Source organism: Salvelinus alpinus, chromosome 29, assembly GCF_045679555.1.
Source record: "Salvelinus alpinus chromosome 29, SLU_Salpinus.1, whole genome shotgun sequence".
NCBI lineage: Eukaryota > Metazoa > Chordata > Actinopteri > Salmoniformes > Salmonidae > Salvelinus > Salvelinus alpinus.
The window spans coordinates 13,073,847-13,091,006 of record NC_092114.1 but is presented as its reverse complement, the minus strand read 5'-3'; the positions used below and the strand labels follow the sequence as shown (position 1 = coordinate 13,091,006).

Sequence of the window (17,160 nt, the reverse complement as noted above, 5' to 3'; positions counted from 1 at the left end):
GAGCTCACAGAACAGGGCTCCGGGCAGCCGAGCGGAAATGGAGGAAAACTCGCCTCCCTGCGGACCTGGCATCCTTTCACTCCCTCCTCTCTACATTCTCCTCTTCTGTCTCTGCTGCTAAAGCCACTTTCTACCACTCTAAATTCCAAGCATCTGCCTCTAACCCTAGGAAGCTCTTTGCCACCTCCTCCTCCCTCCTGAATCCTCCTCCCCCTCCCCCCTCCTCCTCCCTCTCTGCGGATGACTTCGTCAACCATTTTGAAAAGAAGGTCGACGACATCCGATCCTTGTTTGCTAAGTCAAACGACACCGCTGGTTCTGCTCACACTGCCCTACCCTGTGCTTTGACCTCTTTCTCCCCTCTCTCTCCAGATGAAATCTCGCGTCTTGTGATGGCCGGCCGCCCAACAACCTGCCCGCTTGACCCTATCCCCTCCTCTCTTCTCCAGACCATTTCCGGAGACCTTCTCCCTTACCTCACCTCGCTCATCAACTCATCCTTGACCGCTGGCCATGTCCCTTCCGTCTTCAAGAGAGCGAGAGTTGCACCCCTTCTGAAAAAACCTACACTCTATCCCTCCGATGTCAACAACTACAGACCAGTATCCCTTCTTTCTTTTCTCTCCAAAACTCTTGAACGTGCCGTCCTTGGCAAGCTCTCCTGCTATCTCTCTCAGAATGACTTTCTTGATCCAAATCAGTCAGGATTCAAGACTAGTCATTCAACTGAGACTGCTCTTCTCTGTGTCACGGAGGCGCTCCGCACTGCTAAAGCTAACTCTCTCTCCTCTGCTCTCATCCTTCTAGACCTATCGGCTGCCTTTGATACTGTGAACCATCAGATCCTCCTCTCCACCCTCTCCGAGTTGGGCATCTCCGGCGCGGCCCACGCTTGGATTGCGTCCTACCTGACAGGTCGCTCCTACCAGGTGGCGTGGCGAGAATCTGTCTCCGCACCACGTGCTCTCACCACTGGTGTCCCCCAGGGCTCTGTTCTAGGCCCTCTCCTATTCTCGCTATACACCAAGTCACTTGGCTCTGTCATATCCTCACATGGTCTCTCCTATCATTGCTATGCAGACGACACACAATTAATCTTCTCCTTTCCCCCTTCTGATAACCAGGTGGCGAATCGCATCTCTGCATGTCTGGCAGACATATCAGTGTGGATGACGGATCACCACCTCAAGCTGAACCTCGGCAAGACGGAGCTGCTCTTCCTCCCGGGGAAGGACTGCCCGTTCCATGATCTCGCCATCACGGTTGCCAACTCCATTGTGTCCTCCTCCCAGAGTGCTAAGAACCTTGGCGTGATCCTGGACAACACCCTGTCGTTCTCAACTAACATCAAGGCGGTGACCCATTCCTGTAGGTTCATGCTCTACAACATTCGCAGAGTACGACCCTGCCTCACACAGGAAGCGGCGCAGGTCCTAATCCAGGCACTTGTCATCTCCCGTCTGGATTACTGCAACTCACTGTTGGCTGGGCTCCCTGCCTGTGCCATTAAACCCCTACAACTCATCCAGAACGCCGCAGCCCGTCTGGTGTTCAACCTTCCCAAGTTCTCTCACGTCACCCCGCTCCTCCGCTCTCTCCACTGGCTTCCAGTTGAAGCTCGCATCCGCTACAAGACCATGGTGCTTGCCTACGGAGCTGTGAGGGGAACGGCACCTCCGTACCTTCAGGCTCTGATCAGGCCCTACACCCAAACAAGGGCACTGCGTTCATCCACCTCTGGCCAGCTCGCCTCCCTACCTCTGAGGAAGTACAGTTCCCGCTCAGCCCAGTCAAAACTGTTCACTGCTCTGGCACCCCAATGGTGGAACAAACTCCCTCACGACGCCAGGTCAGCGGAGTCAATCACCACCTTCCGGAGACACCTGAAACCCCACCTCTTTAAGGAATACCTAGGATAGGATAAAGTAATCCTTCTAATCCCCCCCCCTTAAAAGAGTTAGATGCACTATTGTAAAGTGGTTGTTCCACTGGATATCATAAGGTGAATGCACCAATTTGTAAGTCGCTCTGGATAAGAGCGTCTGCTAAATGACTTAAATGTAAATGTAAATGTAACACCAGCAGAGAGTATAACCCTAATAGAGAGGTGAACAGGTTAAAGGTTAAAGCAGAGTCGTTTATGTCCCAGCATTAATCTATGACAACATTACAACAGTGTTAAAACACCACCGTGTTGATCTACTGCTGCTGGATATAGCATACAGACCATACAGTCCCAGGCTGCACCCTATCCATATATAGTGTACTACTTTAGACCAGAGCCAAAAGGGACCAGAACATACTGTATAGGGTGATATTTGGGATGCACACCCAGCCTGTTAATCCAGGAAGGAGGAAGGAGACAGATAGACGACACCCCCAGCCTGTTAATCCAGGAGGAGGAAGGAGATAGATAGACGACACCCCCAGCCTGTTAATCCAGGAGGAGGAAGGAGGAAGGAGACAGATAGACGACACCCCCAGCCTGTTAATCCAGGAGGAGGAAGGAGGAAGGAGGAAGGAGACAGATAGACGACACCCCCAGCCTGTTAATCCAGGAGGAGGAAGGAGGAAGGAGACAGATAGACGATACCCCCAGTCTGTTAATCCAGGAGGAGGAAGGAGACAGATAGACGACACCCCCAGCCTGTTAATCCAGGAGGAGGAAGGAGACAGATAGACGACACCCCCAGCCTGTTAATCCAGGAGGAGGGAGGAGGAAGGAGACAGATAGACGACACCCCCAGCCTGTTAATCCAGGAGGAGGAAGGAGGAAGGGGACAGATAGACGACACGCCCAGCCTGTTAATCCAGGAGGAGGAAGAGGAAGGAGACAGATAGACGATACCCCCAGCCTGTTAATCCAGGAGGAGGAAGGAGGAAGGAGGCAGATAGACGATACCCCCAGCCTGTTAATCCAGGAGGAGGGAAGAGGAAGGAGACAGATAGACGACACCCCCAGCCTGTTAATCCAGGAGGAGGAAGGAGGAAGGAGACAGATAGACGACACCCCCAGCCTGTTAATCCAGGAGGAGGAAGAGGAAAGAGACAGATAGACGACACCCCCAGCCTGTTAATCCAGGAGGAGGAAGGAGGAAGGAGACAGATAGACGACACCCCCAGCCTGTTGATCCAGGAGGAGGGAAGAGGAAGGAGACAGATAGACGACACCCCCAGCCTGTTAATCCAGGAGGAGGAAGGAGACAGATAGACGACACCCCCAGCCTGTTAATCCAGGAGGAGGAAGAGGAAGGAGACAGATAGACGACACCCCCGGCCTGTTAATCCAGGAGGAGGGAGGAGGAAGGAGACAGATAGACGACACCCCCAGCCTGTTAATCCAGGAGGAGGAAGGAGACAGATAGACGATACCCCCAGCCTGTTAATCCAGGAGGAGGAAGGAGACAGATAGACGACACCCCCAGCCTGTTAATCCAGGAGGAGGAAGGAGGAAGGAGACAGATAGACGACACCCCCAGCCTGTTAATCCAGGAGGAGGAAGGAGACAGATAGACGATACTGCTACTACTACTACTGTTACTGCTACTGCTACTATTACTACCAATACTACTACCTCTACTACTACTGTTACTGCTACTACTACTGCTACTATTACTACTAATACTACTACTGTTACTACTACTACTACCTCTACTACTACTGTTACTGCTACTACCTCTACTACTACTGTTACTGCTACTACTACTGTTACTGCTGCTACTACTGTTACTACTACTACTGTTACTGCTACTACTGTTACTACTACTACTACCTCTACTACTACTGTTACAGCTACTACTGTTACTACTACTACTGTTACTATTACTACTGCTACTGCTACTATTACTACCAATACTACTACCTCTATTACTACTGTTACTACTACTGCTACTGCTACTATTACTACCAATACTACTACTGTTACTGCTACTACTACTGCTACTATTACTACTAATACTACTACTGTTACTACTACTAATACCTCTACTACTACTGTTACTGCTACTACCTCTACTACTACTGTTACTGCTACTACTACTGTTACTGCTACTACTACTGTTACTACTACTACTGTTACTGCTACTACTGTTACTACTACTACTACCTCTACTACTACTGTTACAGCTACTACTGTTACTACTACTACTGTTACTATTACTACTGTTACTGCTACTGCTACTATTACTACCAATACTACTACTGTTACTGCTACTACTACTGCTACTATTACTACTAATACTACTACTGTTACTACTACTACTACCTATACTACTACTGTTACTGCTACTACCTCTACTACTACGGTTACTGCTACTACTACTGTTACTGCTACTACTACTGTTACTACTACTACTGTTACTGCTACTACTGTTACTACTACTACTACCTCTACTACTACTGTTACTGCTACTACTACTGTTACTGCTACTACTACTGGTACTACTACTACTACCTCTACTACTACTGTTACTGCTACCTCTACTACTACTGTTGCTACTACCTCTACTACTACTGTTGCTACTACCTCTACTACTACTGTTGTTGCTACTACTACTACTGTTACTACTACCTCTACTACTACTGTTGCTACTACTACTACTGTTACTACTACCTCTACTACTACTGTTACTACTACTACTGTTACTACTACTACTACTACTACTGCTACTGTTACTACTACTGCTACTGCCACTACTACTACTAATACTACTATTGCTGCTACTAATACTACTACTACTACTACTACTCCTACTACTACTACCCTTACAGTGACTGTTACTACTACTACTACTACTACTACTACTACTACTACTACTCGTTACTACTACTAATACTACTACTACTACAACCCTTACAGTGACTGTTACTACTACTACTACTACTACTACTACTACTACTACTACTACTACTACTGTTACTACTACTGTTACTACTACTACTGTTACTACTACTACTACTGTTACTACTACTACTACTGTTACTACTACTACTACTACTACTACTACTACTACTACTACTGTTACTACTACTACTACTGTTACTAATACTACTACTACTACTAATACCAATACTACTACTGTTACTGCTACTACTACTGCTACTATTACTACTAATACTACTACTGTTACTACTACTACTACCTATACTACTACTGTTACTGCTACTACCTCTACTACTACGGTTACTGCTACTACTACTGTTACTGCTACTACTACTGTTACTACTACTACTGTTACTGCTACTACTGTTACTACTACTACTACCTCTACTACTACTGTTACTGCTACTACTACTGTTACTGCTACTACTACTGGTACTACTACTACTACCTCTACTACTACTGTTACTGCTACCTCTACTACTACTGTTGCTACTACCTCTACTACTACTGTTGCTACTACCTCTACTACTACTGTTGTTGCTACTACTACTACTGTTACTACTACCTCTACTACTACTGTTGCTACTACTACTACTGTTACTACTACCTCTACTACTACTGTTACTACTACTACTGTTACTACTACTACTACTACTACTACTGCTACTGTTACTACTACTGCTACTGCCACTACTACTACTAATACTACTATTGCTGCTACTAATACTACTACTACTACTACTACTCCTACTACTACTACCCTTACAGTGACTGTTACTACTACTACTACTACTACTACTACTACTACTACTACTACTACTACTACTACTGTTACTACTACTAATACTACTACTACTACAACCCTTACAGTGACTGTTACTACTACTACTACTACTACTACTACTACTGTTACTACTACTGTTACTACTACTGTTACTACTACTACTACTACTGTTACTACTACTACTACTGTTACTACTACTACTACTACTACTACTACTACTACTACTGTTACTACTACTACTACTACTACTACTACTACTACTACTACTACTACTACTACTACTACTACTACTACTACTACTACTACTGTTACTAATACTACTACTACTACTACTACTACTACTACTACTACTACAACCCTTACAGTGACTGTTACTACTACTACTACTACTACTACTACTACTACTACTACTACTACTACTACTACTACTGTTACTACTACTACTACTGTTACTACTACTACTACTGTTACTAATACTACTACTACTACTACTACTACTGTTACTACTACTACTACTGTTACTACTACTACTACTGTTACTACTACTACTACTACTACTACTACTACTACTACTACTACTACTACTACTACTACTGTTACTACTACTACTACTGTTACTACTACTACTACTGTTACTAATACTACTACTACTACTACTACTACTACTACTACTGTTACTACTACTACTACTACTACTACTACTACTACTGTTACTAATACTACTACTACTACTACTACTACTACTACTACTGTTACTACTACTTTTACTACTACTACTACTACTACTGTTACTACTACTACTACTGTTACTACTACTACTACTGTTACTAATACTACTACTACTACTACTACTACTACAACACTTACAGTGACTGTTACTACTACTACTACTACTACTACTACTACTACTACTACAACCCTTACAGTGACTGTTACTACTACTACTACTACTACTACTACTACTACTACTACTACTACTACTACTACTGTTACTACTACTACTACTGTTACTACTACTACTACTGTTACTACTACTACTACTACTACTAATACTACTACTACTACTGTTACTACTACTACTACTGTTACTACTACTACTACTGTTACTAATACTACTACTACTACTACTACTACTACTACTACTACTACTACTACTACTACTACTACTGTTACTACTACTACTACTGTTACTACTACTACTACTGTTACTACTACTACTACTACTACTACTACTACTACTACTACTGTTACTACTACTACTACTGTTACTACTACTACTACTGTTACTAATACTACTACTACTACTACTACTACTACTACTACTGTTACTACTACTTTTACTACTACTACTACTACTACTGTTACTACTACTACTACTGTTACTACTACTACTACTGTTACTAATACTACTACTACTACTACTACTACTACAACACTTAAAGTGACTGTTACTACTACTACTACTACTACTACTACTACTACTACTACTACTACTACTACTACTACTACTACTATTGTTGTAGATAATAATTGTCCCATCAACAATCATCCATATTAGCAAACATATTTAATTTCAAACTTCACATTTCTCTCGTAGGACCCTGTAGGTTATTCATCGTAACACCAGCTATAAAAGTGGCTGGTTAGGTCAGTTTATCGTCCCAGCTCTACTTTATCTGCCATACGAGGCTGAGGGAGGTTAAATATCACGTAGACACATGATGTCATTTAAAAAGGTAATTACATTATAGACGCCAAGTGGTCTCTCTTTCCTGGTGTTACAGTATAGGGGATGGAAGATGTTCAGGAGCCTGTTGGTGTCAGACTTGATGCACCGGTACATCTTGCTGTGCAGAGGCAGAGAGAAGAGTCTTTGGTCAAGTGCTCTTTTTCCTGGTGTTACAGTATGCAGATGGAAGATGTTCAGGAACCTGTTGGTGTCAGACTTGATGCACCGGTACATCTTGCTGTGCAGAGGCAGAGAGAAGAGTCTTTGGCTTGGGTGGATGAAGTCTTTAACAATTTTCTGGGCCTTCCTTTCACACAGCCTGATATAGAGGTCCTGGATGGCAGGGAGACCGGTCCCAGTGAAGTGGCGGCAGGTAGCCTTGTGGTTAGAGCGTTGGGCCAGTAATCGAAAGTTTGCGAGATCAAATCCCTGAGCTGACATGGTCAAGATCACTGGCAATCATAAAAGCAGCTTCTGGATGTAAGTTTTCCTGCTTGGTTACAGCCTCGTACAGTTTGATGAATGCCAGCTTGTTATTTGTCCTGAGGTGGAACGTATACAGCAGTCACAATAACAGCTGAAAAGTCCCTCTGGCATTTGACCAAGACGGGTGAACGCACTTCTACCGCGTTGTTGTTGATGAAGAAGCAAACCCCCCCCCCCCCCCCCCCGCCCCCCCCGCCGCCGCCTCGACTCCACTGTCCTGTCAGCATGGTGAATGGAGAATCCATCAAGTTGGATAGCCATGGGGAGTATCTTGTCTGTCAGCCATGTTTCAGAAAAGCAGAGGATATTGCAGTTTTCGAGAGTCTCGTTGGATCAGAGGTCATCCATTTTATTATCAAGTTCCTATGGCCAGTAGAATTGTTACGGCTCTCGTTGGTGGTAGGAAGAGTGGACCAAAGCGCAGTGTGGAAAGTGTTCATTATTCTTTTATTTAAAAAAACACTCAAACAAAATAACAAACGTGAAAACAAAAGCGCACAGTTCTGTTAGGCAGAAAACACGAAACAGAAAACAAGATCCCACAAAACCCAAAAAGGGAAATGACAAGTCATATATGATCCCCAATCAGAGACGACGATAGACAGCTGCCTCTGATTGGGAAACACACACGGCCAAAAACAAAGAAATAGAAAACATAGACTTTCCCACCCGAGTCACACCCTGACCTAACCAAACATAGAGAATAATAAGGATCTCTAAGGTCAGGGCGTGACCCTGACCTAACCAAACATAGAGAATAATAAGGATCTCTAAGGTCAGGGCGTGACCCTGACCTAACCAAACATAGAGAATAATAAGGATCTCTAAGGTCAGGGCGTGACAGGAAGGGAGGGAAGAGGTGGCCGGTTCTCCCTTCAGCTTAATCTCACCAGGAACCCCCCCCCCCCCATCTTGCCTCTGTAACGTTAGCTGTCCCTCTTTGGTAGCTCGAACATTGAGTTGGGAATTCCAGAAAGCGTCCAGGGCGAACTTGAAGCCGGAGGTAAGTAGCTGCCTATCTGATGTTCAAACCTTCTTGTCGTTTGTATGAAATGATAGCGGATACATTTAGAGAAAATCCAGTATAGCACCATCTTATCTGTGTGTGTGTGTGTGTGTGTGTGTGTGTGTGTGTGTGTGTGTGTGTGTGTGTGTGTGTGTGTGTGTGTGTGTGTGTGTGTGTGTGTGTGTGTGTGTGTGTGTGTACGTGTGTACTGTGTACTGACCTTGTACCACTCCTGTAGTTCGTGGTCGGAGAACTCCGTGTTCTCTCTCAGGTCCTGAAGCATCTCTGGCCGTAGCTTGCTGTTCTGTTTCCCCATGGCAACGATGCAACACCGTGGCGACACACACTCGGTCTCAGTGGCAACAACACCTACCAGGCCCCTGGTCACAACCTGCCAATCACAGAGAAGAGAGAGTGTGAGTGACCAATCACAGAGAAGAGAAAGAGAGCGAGTAACCAATAACAGAGGACAGAAAGACTAGAGAGAAAAGGTCAGCGACCCAATTAAATCAGGAAGCAATCTGAAACCAAATAATAAATGACAGAAGTGTCTATGGGCTGTAACCATGACAACAGGGGTCTGCTGTCCAATCACAGATCATCCCTTCAGTGGTTTTCAGAAAGTACTCACACCTCTTGATGTTTTCCACATTTTGTTGTGTTACGTCCTACATTTAAAATGCCTTAAAAAGCTATGGCAAGACTTGAAAATGGCTGTCCAGCAATCAGCAATCATCAACAACCACAGCTTGAAGAAATAAAAAAATAATGACGTGTACATTTTGTACAATCCAGGTGTGTAAAGCTCTTACAGACTTACCCAGAAATACTCACAGCTCTTACAGACTTACCCAGAAAGACTCACAGCTCTTACAGACTTACCCAGAAAGACTCACAGCTCTTACAGACTTACCCAGAAAGACTCAAAGCTCTTACAGACTTACCCAGAAAGACTCACAGCTCTTACAGACTTACCCAGAAAGACTCACAGCTCTTACAGACTTACCCAGAAAGACTCACAGCTCTTACAGACTTACCCAGAAAGACTCACAGCTGTAATCGCTACCAAAGGGGATTCTAACATGTATTGAGACTCATGGGGTGTGAATACTTACGTAAATGAGATATTTCTGTATTTCATTTTCAATAACTTTGCAAACATTTCTAAAAATGAGGATTTCACTTTGTCAATACGGGGTATTGTGTGTAGATGGGTGGGGGAAAAAATAAATATTTAATCCATTTTGAATTCAGTCTGTAACACAACAAAATGTGGAATAAGTCAAGGGGTGTGAATACTTTCTGAAGGCCCTGTATGTAGTCTTCCTGTCACGATCGTCTTCGGGTGAAAGAGAGGACCAATAAATACATTATGTATTTATTTAAGGAAGACGAAGAACACTAAAACAAACTAAACAAAACAACAAACGACCGTGAAGCTATAATACGACAATAAGTGCAGAACACTGGCAACTTACACATAGACAATCACCCACAACATACCTAATGACTATGGCTGCCTAAAATATGGCTCCCAATCAGAGACAACGATAGACAGCTGTCTCTAATTGAGAACCAATCTAGGCAAACATAGACTTACATAAACACCTACACTGAACACAACCCCATGAACTCTACAAAAACCCCTATACAATACAAACACCCTAGACTAGACAAAAACACACAAACATCCCCCATGTCACACCCTGACCTAACTAAAATAACAAAGAAAACAAAGATAACTAAGGCCAGGGTGTGACACTTCCATTACATCAAAAGTCAGTCAGATAAAAAATCATACACTTTGAGCCTAGGATTACAACTTTGTAGCCAAATTTTTTGCAGGGTTTTACAGCAAAATGTAGTGGTATTACAACTGTGTAACGCATTTCCGTTTAGCAATGTTTTACCTCATATGCAACAGTCCTGTTCTCTCCTATTTCGCTTATAACCATTTTGTCACCCATTACAGGCGTAATACAATTCACAACCGTTCGATAATCCTGAAGGTCCCTTGAGCCTTTACTATGACGTCAATGAGACAGACTGAGTTCATATGTAACCTACTGAGAGTTTAATATGAGTCAGCAGAGAGGGGAGGAGCAAAGAGGAGAGGAGCAGAGAGGAGAGGAGCAGAGAGGGGAGGAGCAGAGAGGAGAGGAGCAGAGAGGGGAGGAGCAGAGAGGGGAGGAGCAGAGAGGAGAGGAGCAGAGAGGAGAGGAGCAGAGAGGGGAGGAGCAGAGAGGAGAGGAGCAGAGAGGAGAGGAGCAGAGAGGAGAGGAGCAGAGAGGGGAGGAGCAGAGAGGAGAGGAGCAGAGAGGAGAGGAGCAGAGAGGAGAGGAGCAGAGAGGAGAGGAGCATAGGGGAGTAGAGAGGAGAGGAGCAGAGAGGAGAGGAGCAGAGAGGAGAGGATCAGAGAGGGGAGAGGATCAGAGAGGGGAGGAGCAGAGAGGGGAGGAGCAGAGAGGAGAGGAGCAGAGAGGAGAGGAGCAGAGAGGAGAGGAGCAGAGGGGAGAGGATCAGAGAGGAGAGGAGCAGAGAGGAGAGGAGCATAGAGGAGTATAGAGGAGAGGAGCATAGAGGAGTATAGAGGAGAGGAGCAGAGAGGGGAGGAGCAGAGAGGGGAGGAGCAGAGAGGAGAGGAGCAGAGAGGAGAGGAGCAGAGAGGAGAGGAGCAGAGAGGGGAGGAGCAGAGAGGGGAGGAGCAGAGAGGGGAGGAGCAGAGAGGGGAGGAGAGAGAGGAGGAGGAGGAGGGACACAATGCAGATAGCCCGGTTAGCCAATGTGCGGGAGCACTGGTTGGTCGGGCCAATTGAGGTAGTATGTACATGAATGTATAGTTAAAGTGACTATGCATATATGATAAACAGAGAGTAGCAGCAGTGTAAAAGAGGGGTTGGGGGGGGGCTCACAATGCAAATAGTCCAGGTAACCGTTTGGTTACCTGTTCAGGAGTCTTATGGGTAGTAGAGAGAACAGTCTATGACTGGAGTGGCTGGGGTCTTAGACAATTTTTAGGGCCTTCCTCTGACACTGCCTGGTATAGAGGTCCTGGATGGCAGGCAGCTTTGCCCCAGTGATGTACTGGGCCATACGCACTACCCTCTGTAGTGCCTTGCGGTCAGAGGCAGAGCAATTGCCATACCAGGCAATGATGCAATCTGTCAGGATGCTCTCGATGTTGCAGCTGTAGAACCTTTTGAGGATCTCAGGACCCATGCCAAATCGTTTTAGTCTCCTGAGGGGGAATATGCCTTTGTCGTGTCCTCTTCATGACTGTCTTGGTGTGTTTGGACCATGTTAATTTGTTGGTGTGGACCCCAAGGAACTTGAAGTTCTCAACCTGCTCCACTACAGCCCCGTCGATGAGAATAGGGGCGTGCTCGATCCTCCTTTTCCTGTAGTCCACGATCATCTCCATCTATTTTGTAGTTCCATAGTCATGTGCAAAGTTTTAGACTTTGCATTTCTGTTCAAAATATTGTATCAAGACTGCCTAAATGTGCCTCATTAGTTTATTAGTAATTTTTCGATTTCATAATTATGCACTCTCCTCAAACAATAGCATGGTATTATTCCACTGTAATAGCTACTGTAAATTGGACAGTGCAGTTAGATTAACAAGAATTTAAGCTTTCTGCCAATATCAGATATGTCTATGTCCTGGGAAATGTTCTTGTTACTTACAACCTCATGCTAATCGCATTAGCCTAAGTTAGCTCAACCGTCCCATTGAAGGGACACCCGATCCTGTAGAGGTTTTAAGCACCCAAAAATGTATAGCTGTGCCATTTAAATTGCAAAATAGTTGGGAAGAGATTTTTCGATGTACCGATTTCCATGGCCCATGGTTTTTGAATTGACACGCAAAAACGACGCCGGATTCAAAAATGTTCAATTTGAATTATTATACAAAATTCTTGCAACCGATGGAATTTTATTTATATGGGGGATACAACCATCCCAGCTCTGCAGATTTTTCTGCGAGGAGACAGAATCATTAGATCATTTGTTTTGGTACTGTCCATATGTAACTTGTTTTGGTACTGTCCATATGTAGCTTGTTTTGGTACTGTCTATATGTAGCTTGTTTTGGTACTGTCCATATGTAGCTTGTTTTGGTACTGTCCATATGTAGCTTGTTTTTGGTCACAGGTCCAGGAATGGCTGAAGAATCGCAATATTTACCTGGAGCTAACTCTGCAAATAGCCCTGCTGGGTGATTTAAAAAGTCAGTCAATTGAAATAATAGTATAATGCTCTTAGCAAAAATATGAATCTTTAATTTACAATATGTATAATCTATGAGAATAGAAATGTTCAGAACTTGTGAAACATCACAGTGGAAAAATATACGGCAAATAGAAATCAAAACTGGATGGTGGTCAGAGATACAGGAAGGCCAGGAATAAAATATATATATACAGTATATATACACACTATTTAAACAGACTATATATGCACACACATGGTTCAAGTCGGAGGTTTACATACATTTTAGCCAAATATATTTAAACTCAGTTTTTAACAATTACTGACATTTAATCCTAGTAAACAATAATAGTTGAGAAAATGATTTATTTCAGATTGTATTTCTTTCATCACATTCCCAGTGGGTCAGAAGTTTACATACACTCAATTAGTATTTGGTAGCATTGCATTTAAATTGTTCAACTTGGGTCAAACGTTTCGGGTAGCCTTCCACAATCTTTGGCCCCATGTGCAGTTGCAAACTGTAGTCTGTCTTTTTTATGGCGGTTTTGGAGCAGTGGCTTCTTCCTTGCTGAGCGGCCTTTCAGGTTATGTCGATATAGGACTCGTTTTACTGTGGATATAGATACTTTTGTACCTGTTTCCAGCATCTTCACAAGGTCCTTCGCTGTTGTTCTGGGATTGATTTGCACTTTTCGCACCAAAGTACGTTCATCTCTAGGAGACAGAACCCGTTTCCTTCCTGAGCGGTATGACGGCTGCGCGGTCCCATGGTGTTTATACTTGCGTACTATTGTTTGTACAGATGAACGTGGTACCTTCAGGCGTTTGGACATTGCTCCAAAGGATGAACCAGACTTGTGGAGGTCTACAATTTTTTTTCTGAGGTCTTGGCTGATTTCTTTTGATTTTCCCATGATGTCAAGTAAAGAGGCACTGAGTTTGAAGGTAGGCCTTGAAATACATCCACAGGTACACCTCCAATTGACTCAAATGATGTCAATTAGCGTATCATAAGCTTCTAAAGCCATGACATCATTTTCTGGACTTTTCCAGGCTGGTTTAAGTCACAGTCAACTTACTGAATGTAAACTTCTGACCCACTGGAATTGTGATACAGTGAATTATAAGTGAAATAATCTGTCCATAAACAATTGTTGAAAAAGTGACTTGTGTCATACACAAAGTAGATGTCCTAACCGACTTGCCAAAACTATAGTTTGTTAACAAGAAATGTGTGGAGTGGTTGAAAAACGAGTTTTAATGACTCCAACATAAGTGTATGTAAACTTCCCACTTCAGAGAGAGAGAGAGAGAGAGAGAGAGAGAGAGAGAGAGAGAGAGAGAGAGAGAGAGAGAGAGAGAGAGAGAGAGAGAGAGAGAGAGAGAGAGAGAGAGAGAGAGAGAGAGAGAGAGAGGCACTTGAGAGAGAGGCCCTTGATTGAGAGGTCCTTCGGAGAGAGAGGGGCCCTTGAGAGAGGCCCTTGAGAGAGAGAAAGGACCTTGAGAGAAGCCCTTGAGAGAGAGAAGTAAAGGCCCTTCAGCGAGAAAGCGAGAAAGAGGCCCTTCAGCGAGAGAGAGAGAGGGGCCCTTCAGAGAGAGAGAGGTCCTTCAGAGAGAGAGAGAGAGAGGCCCTTCAGAGCGAGAGAGAGAGAGAGAGAGAGAGGGAGAGAGAGGCCCTTCAGAGCCACAGGGGAGTGTTTGGAGAACACACACACACACACACACACACACACACACACACACACACACACACACACACACACACACACACACACACACACACACACACACACACACACACACACACACACACACACACACACACACACTGGAGAAAATCAGTACCTGCAGTAATTAATAACCCTGCCTTCTTTGTGTCGGCAAGCAAGCAACGCCCAGTCACAAAAAGAAACACTGTGTGTGTGTGTGTGTGATTTTTATGTGTGTTTGTGTGTGTATGTGTGTGTGTATGAGTGCAAGTGTGCGTATCTCCAGGATTCAAAGTGGTGTGTGTGGGGAGGAATGGACTGTTGAATAATGACTTGATCATCCATAATATTCATCCCAGGTTTTTCCTTTGCATAATCAAATCCAAAGTGATGTGTTGAAATGACATTTTGACATTTTTCTTTCAGTTGATAAATCACAAATGCTTTCACAGCCAAAGCATCGCAATGAGCATTACATAAGTATATAAATCAACCATCACAGAATCATCATAGAACCAACACATCTCTTAACCAAATCAAATCAGATTTATTTAATGAATCCCATTTCTTTACATCAGCAGTTGTCACAAAGTGCTTTTACAGATACCCAGCCTAAAACCTCCAATGCAATTAGGAACTAGACTCCAAGGGGTGGAACCAGGCTATCCAAAACGTGGGTTTAGTGAAAACTACTTGCCTGCATGTCATGTTGATACCAAAGGCTTTAATATCATTCTAAGAATCCTAAAAGAGATTTGTTATTGTCATGGAACACTTGGTGACATCTTGGAGGAAATTTTGCCAAACTGAATATTTATGGTTTGTATTTGGAGCTGGAACTATGGACTTAGGTCAAAGACCAGGGTTTAGGCCTGGTAGATAGATAGATCGAGAGAGAGAGAGAGAGAGCCCAGGGACATGTACAATTCTGTGGCGACCTAAATGCCAAAACCTGACACCCTCAGCACACAGGGGGACAAACACCTACCTGGAGGTGACAGCATTCCCTCCCCCATATGCCCCCCTAGACACAACTATAACAACATAACCAATAAAAACGGGTCACAACTCCTGCAGCTCTGTTGCATGCTGGGAATGTACATAGTCAATGGTAGGCTACGAGGGGACTCCTATGGTAGGTACACCTGTAGCTGATCTCTTGGCAGTAGTACTGTAGACTACTTTATCACTGACCTCAACCCAGAGTCTCTCAGAGCGTTCACAGTCAGCCTAGTGACACCCCTATCAGAACACAGCAAAAGAAAATGAACATCAATGACAAATGGTTTGATGAAAATTGCAAAAACCTAAGAAAGAAATTGAGAAACCTGTCCAACCAAAAACATAGAAACATAGAAAACCTGAGTCTACGCCTTCACTAAATCAGAAATCAGCTCAATGTAATTGAAGAATCCATCCAACCACTTCTGGGAAAATTGGAAAACACTAAACAAACAACAACACGAAGAGTTATCTATCCAAAACAGAGATGTGAGGATAAACCACTTCTCCAATCGTTCAGGCTCTACAACACAGAACAAACAGCAAACACATGTACATGATCAAATACACATCTTAGAATCAACTATTAAAGACTACCAGAACCCACTGGATTCTACAATTACAATTAATGATCAACAGGACAAAATACAAACCTCCAACCCAAAAAGGCCTGTGGTGTTGATGGTATCCTCAATGAAATGATAAAATATACAGACCACAAGTTCCAATTGGCTATAATAAAACTCTTTTACATCATCCTCATCTCTGGCATATTCCACAATATTTGGAACCAAGAACTGATCACCCCAATCCACAAAAGTGGAGAGAAATTTGACCCCAATAACTACGGTGGGATATGCGTCAACAGCAACATTGGCAAAATCATCTGCATTATCATTAACAGCAGACTCGTACATTTCCTCAGTGAAAACAATGTACTGAGCAAATGTCAAATTGGCTTTTTACCAAATTTCCATACGACAGACCACGTATTCACCCTGCACAGCCTAATTGTCCTGGTCCTGGAGTGGCCTAGCCAGTCTCCAGACCTGAACCCAATAGAAAATCTTTGGAGGGAGCTGAAAGTCCGTATTGCCCAGCGACAGCCCCGAAACCTGAAGGATCTGGAGGTCTGTATGGAGGAGTGGGCCAAAATCCCTGCTGCAGTGTGTGCAAACCTGGTCAAGAACTACAGGAAACATATGATCTCTGTAATTGCAAACAAAGGTTTCTGTACCAAATATTAAGTTCTGCTTTTCTGATGTATCAAATTACTTATGTCATGCAATAAAATGCAAATGAATTACTTAAAAATCATACAATGGGATTTTTTTGATTTTTTTTAGA

At 43.8% G+C, this 17,160-nt stretch overlaps 1 protein-coding gene across 1 annotated transcript in view; it reads right to left on the bottom strand.

Annotated features, from left to right (window-relative positions):
- LOC139559006 (hippocalcin-like protein 1) overlaps positions 1 to 17,160 on the bottom strand; it is a 93,789-nt gene that overhangs the window by 16,628 nt on the left and 60,001 nt on the right. Inside the window, exon 2 of the mRNA XM_071374598.1 lies at positions 9,108 to 9,278. Within this exon, the coding sequence (XP_071230699.1) occupies positions 9,108 to 9,203 (96 nt within the window). The 5' untranslated portion in view covers positions 9,204 to 9,278. The remainder of the gene's footprint in view (positions 1 to 9,107; positions 9,279 to 17,160) is intronic.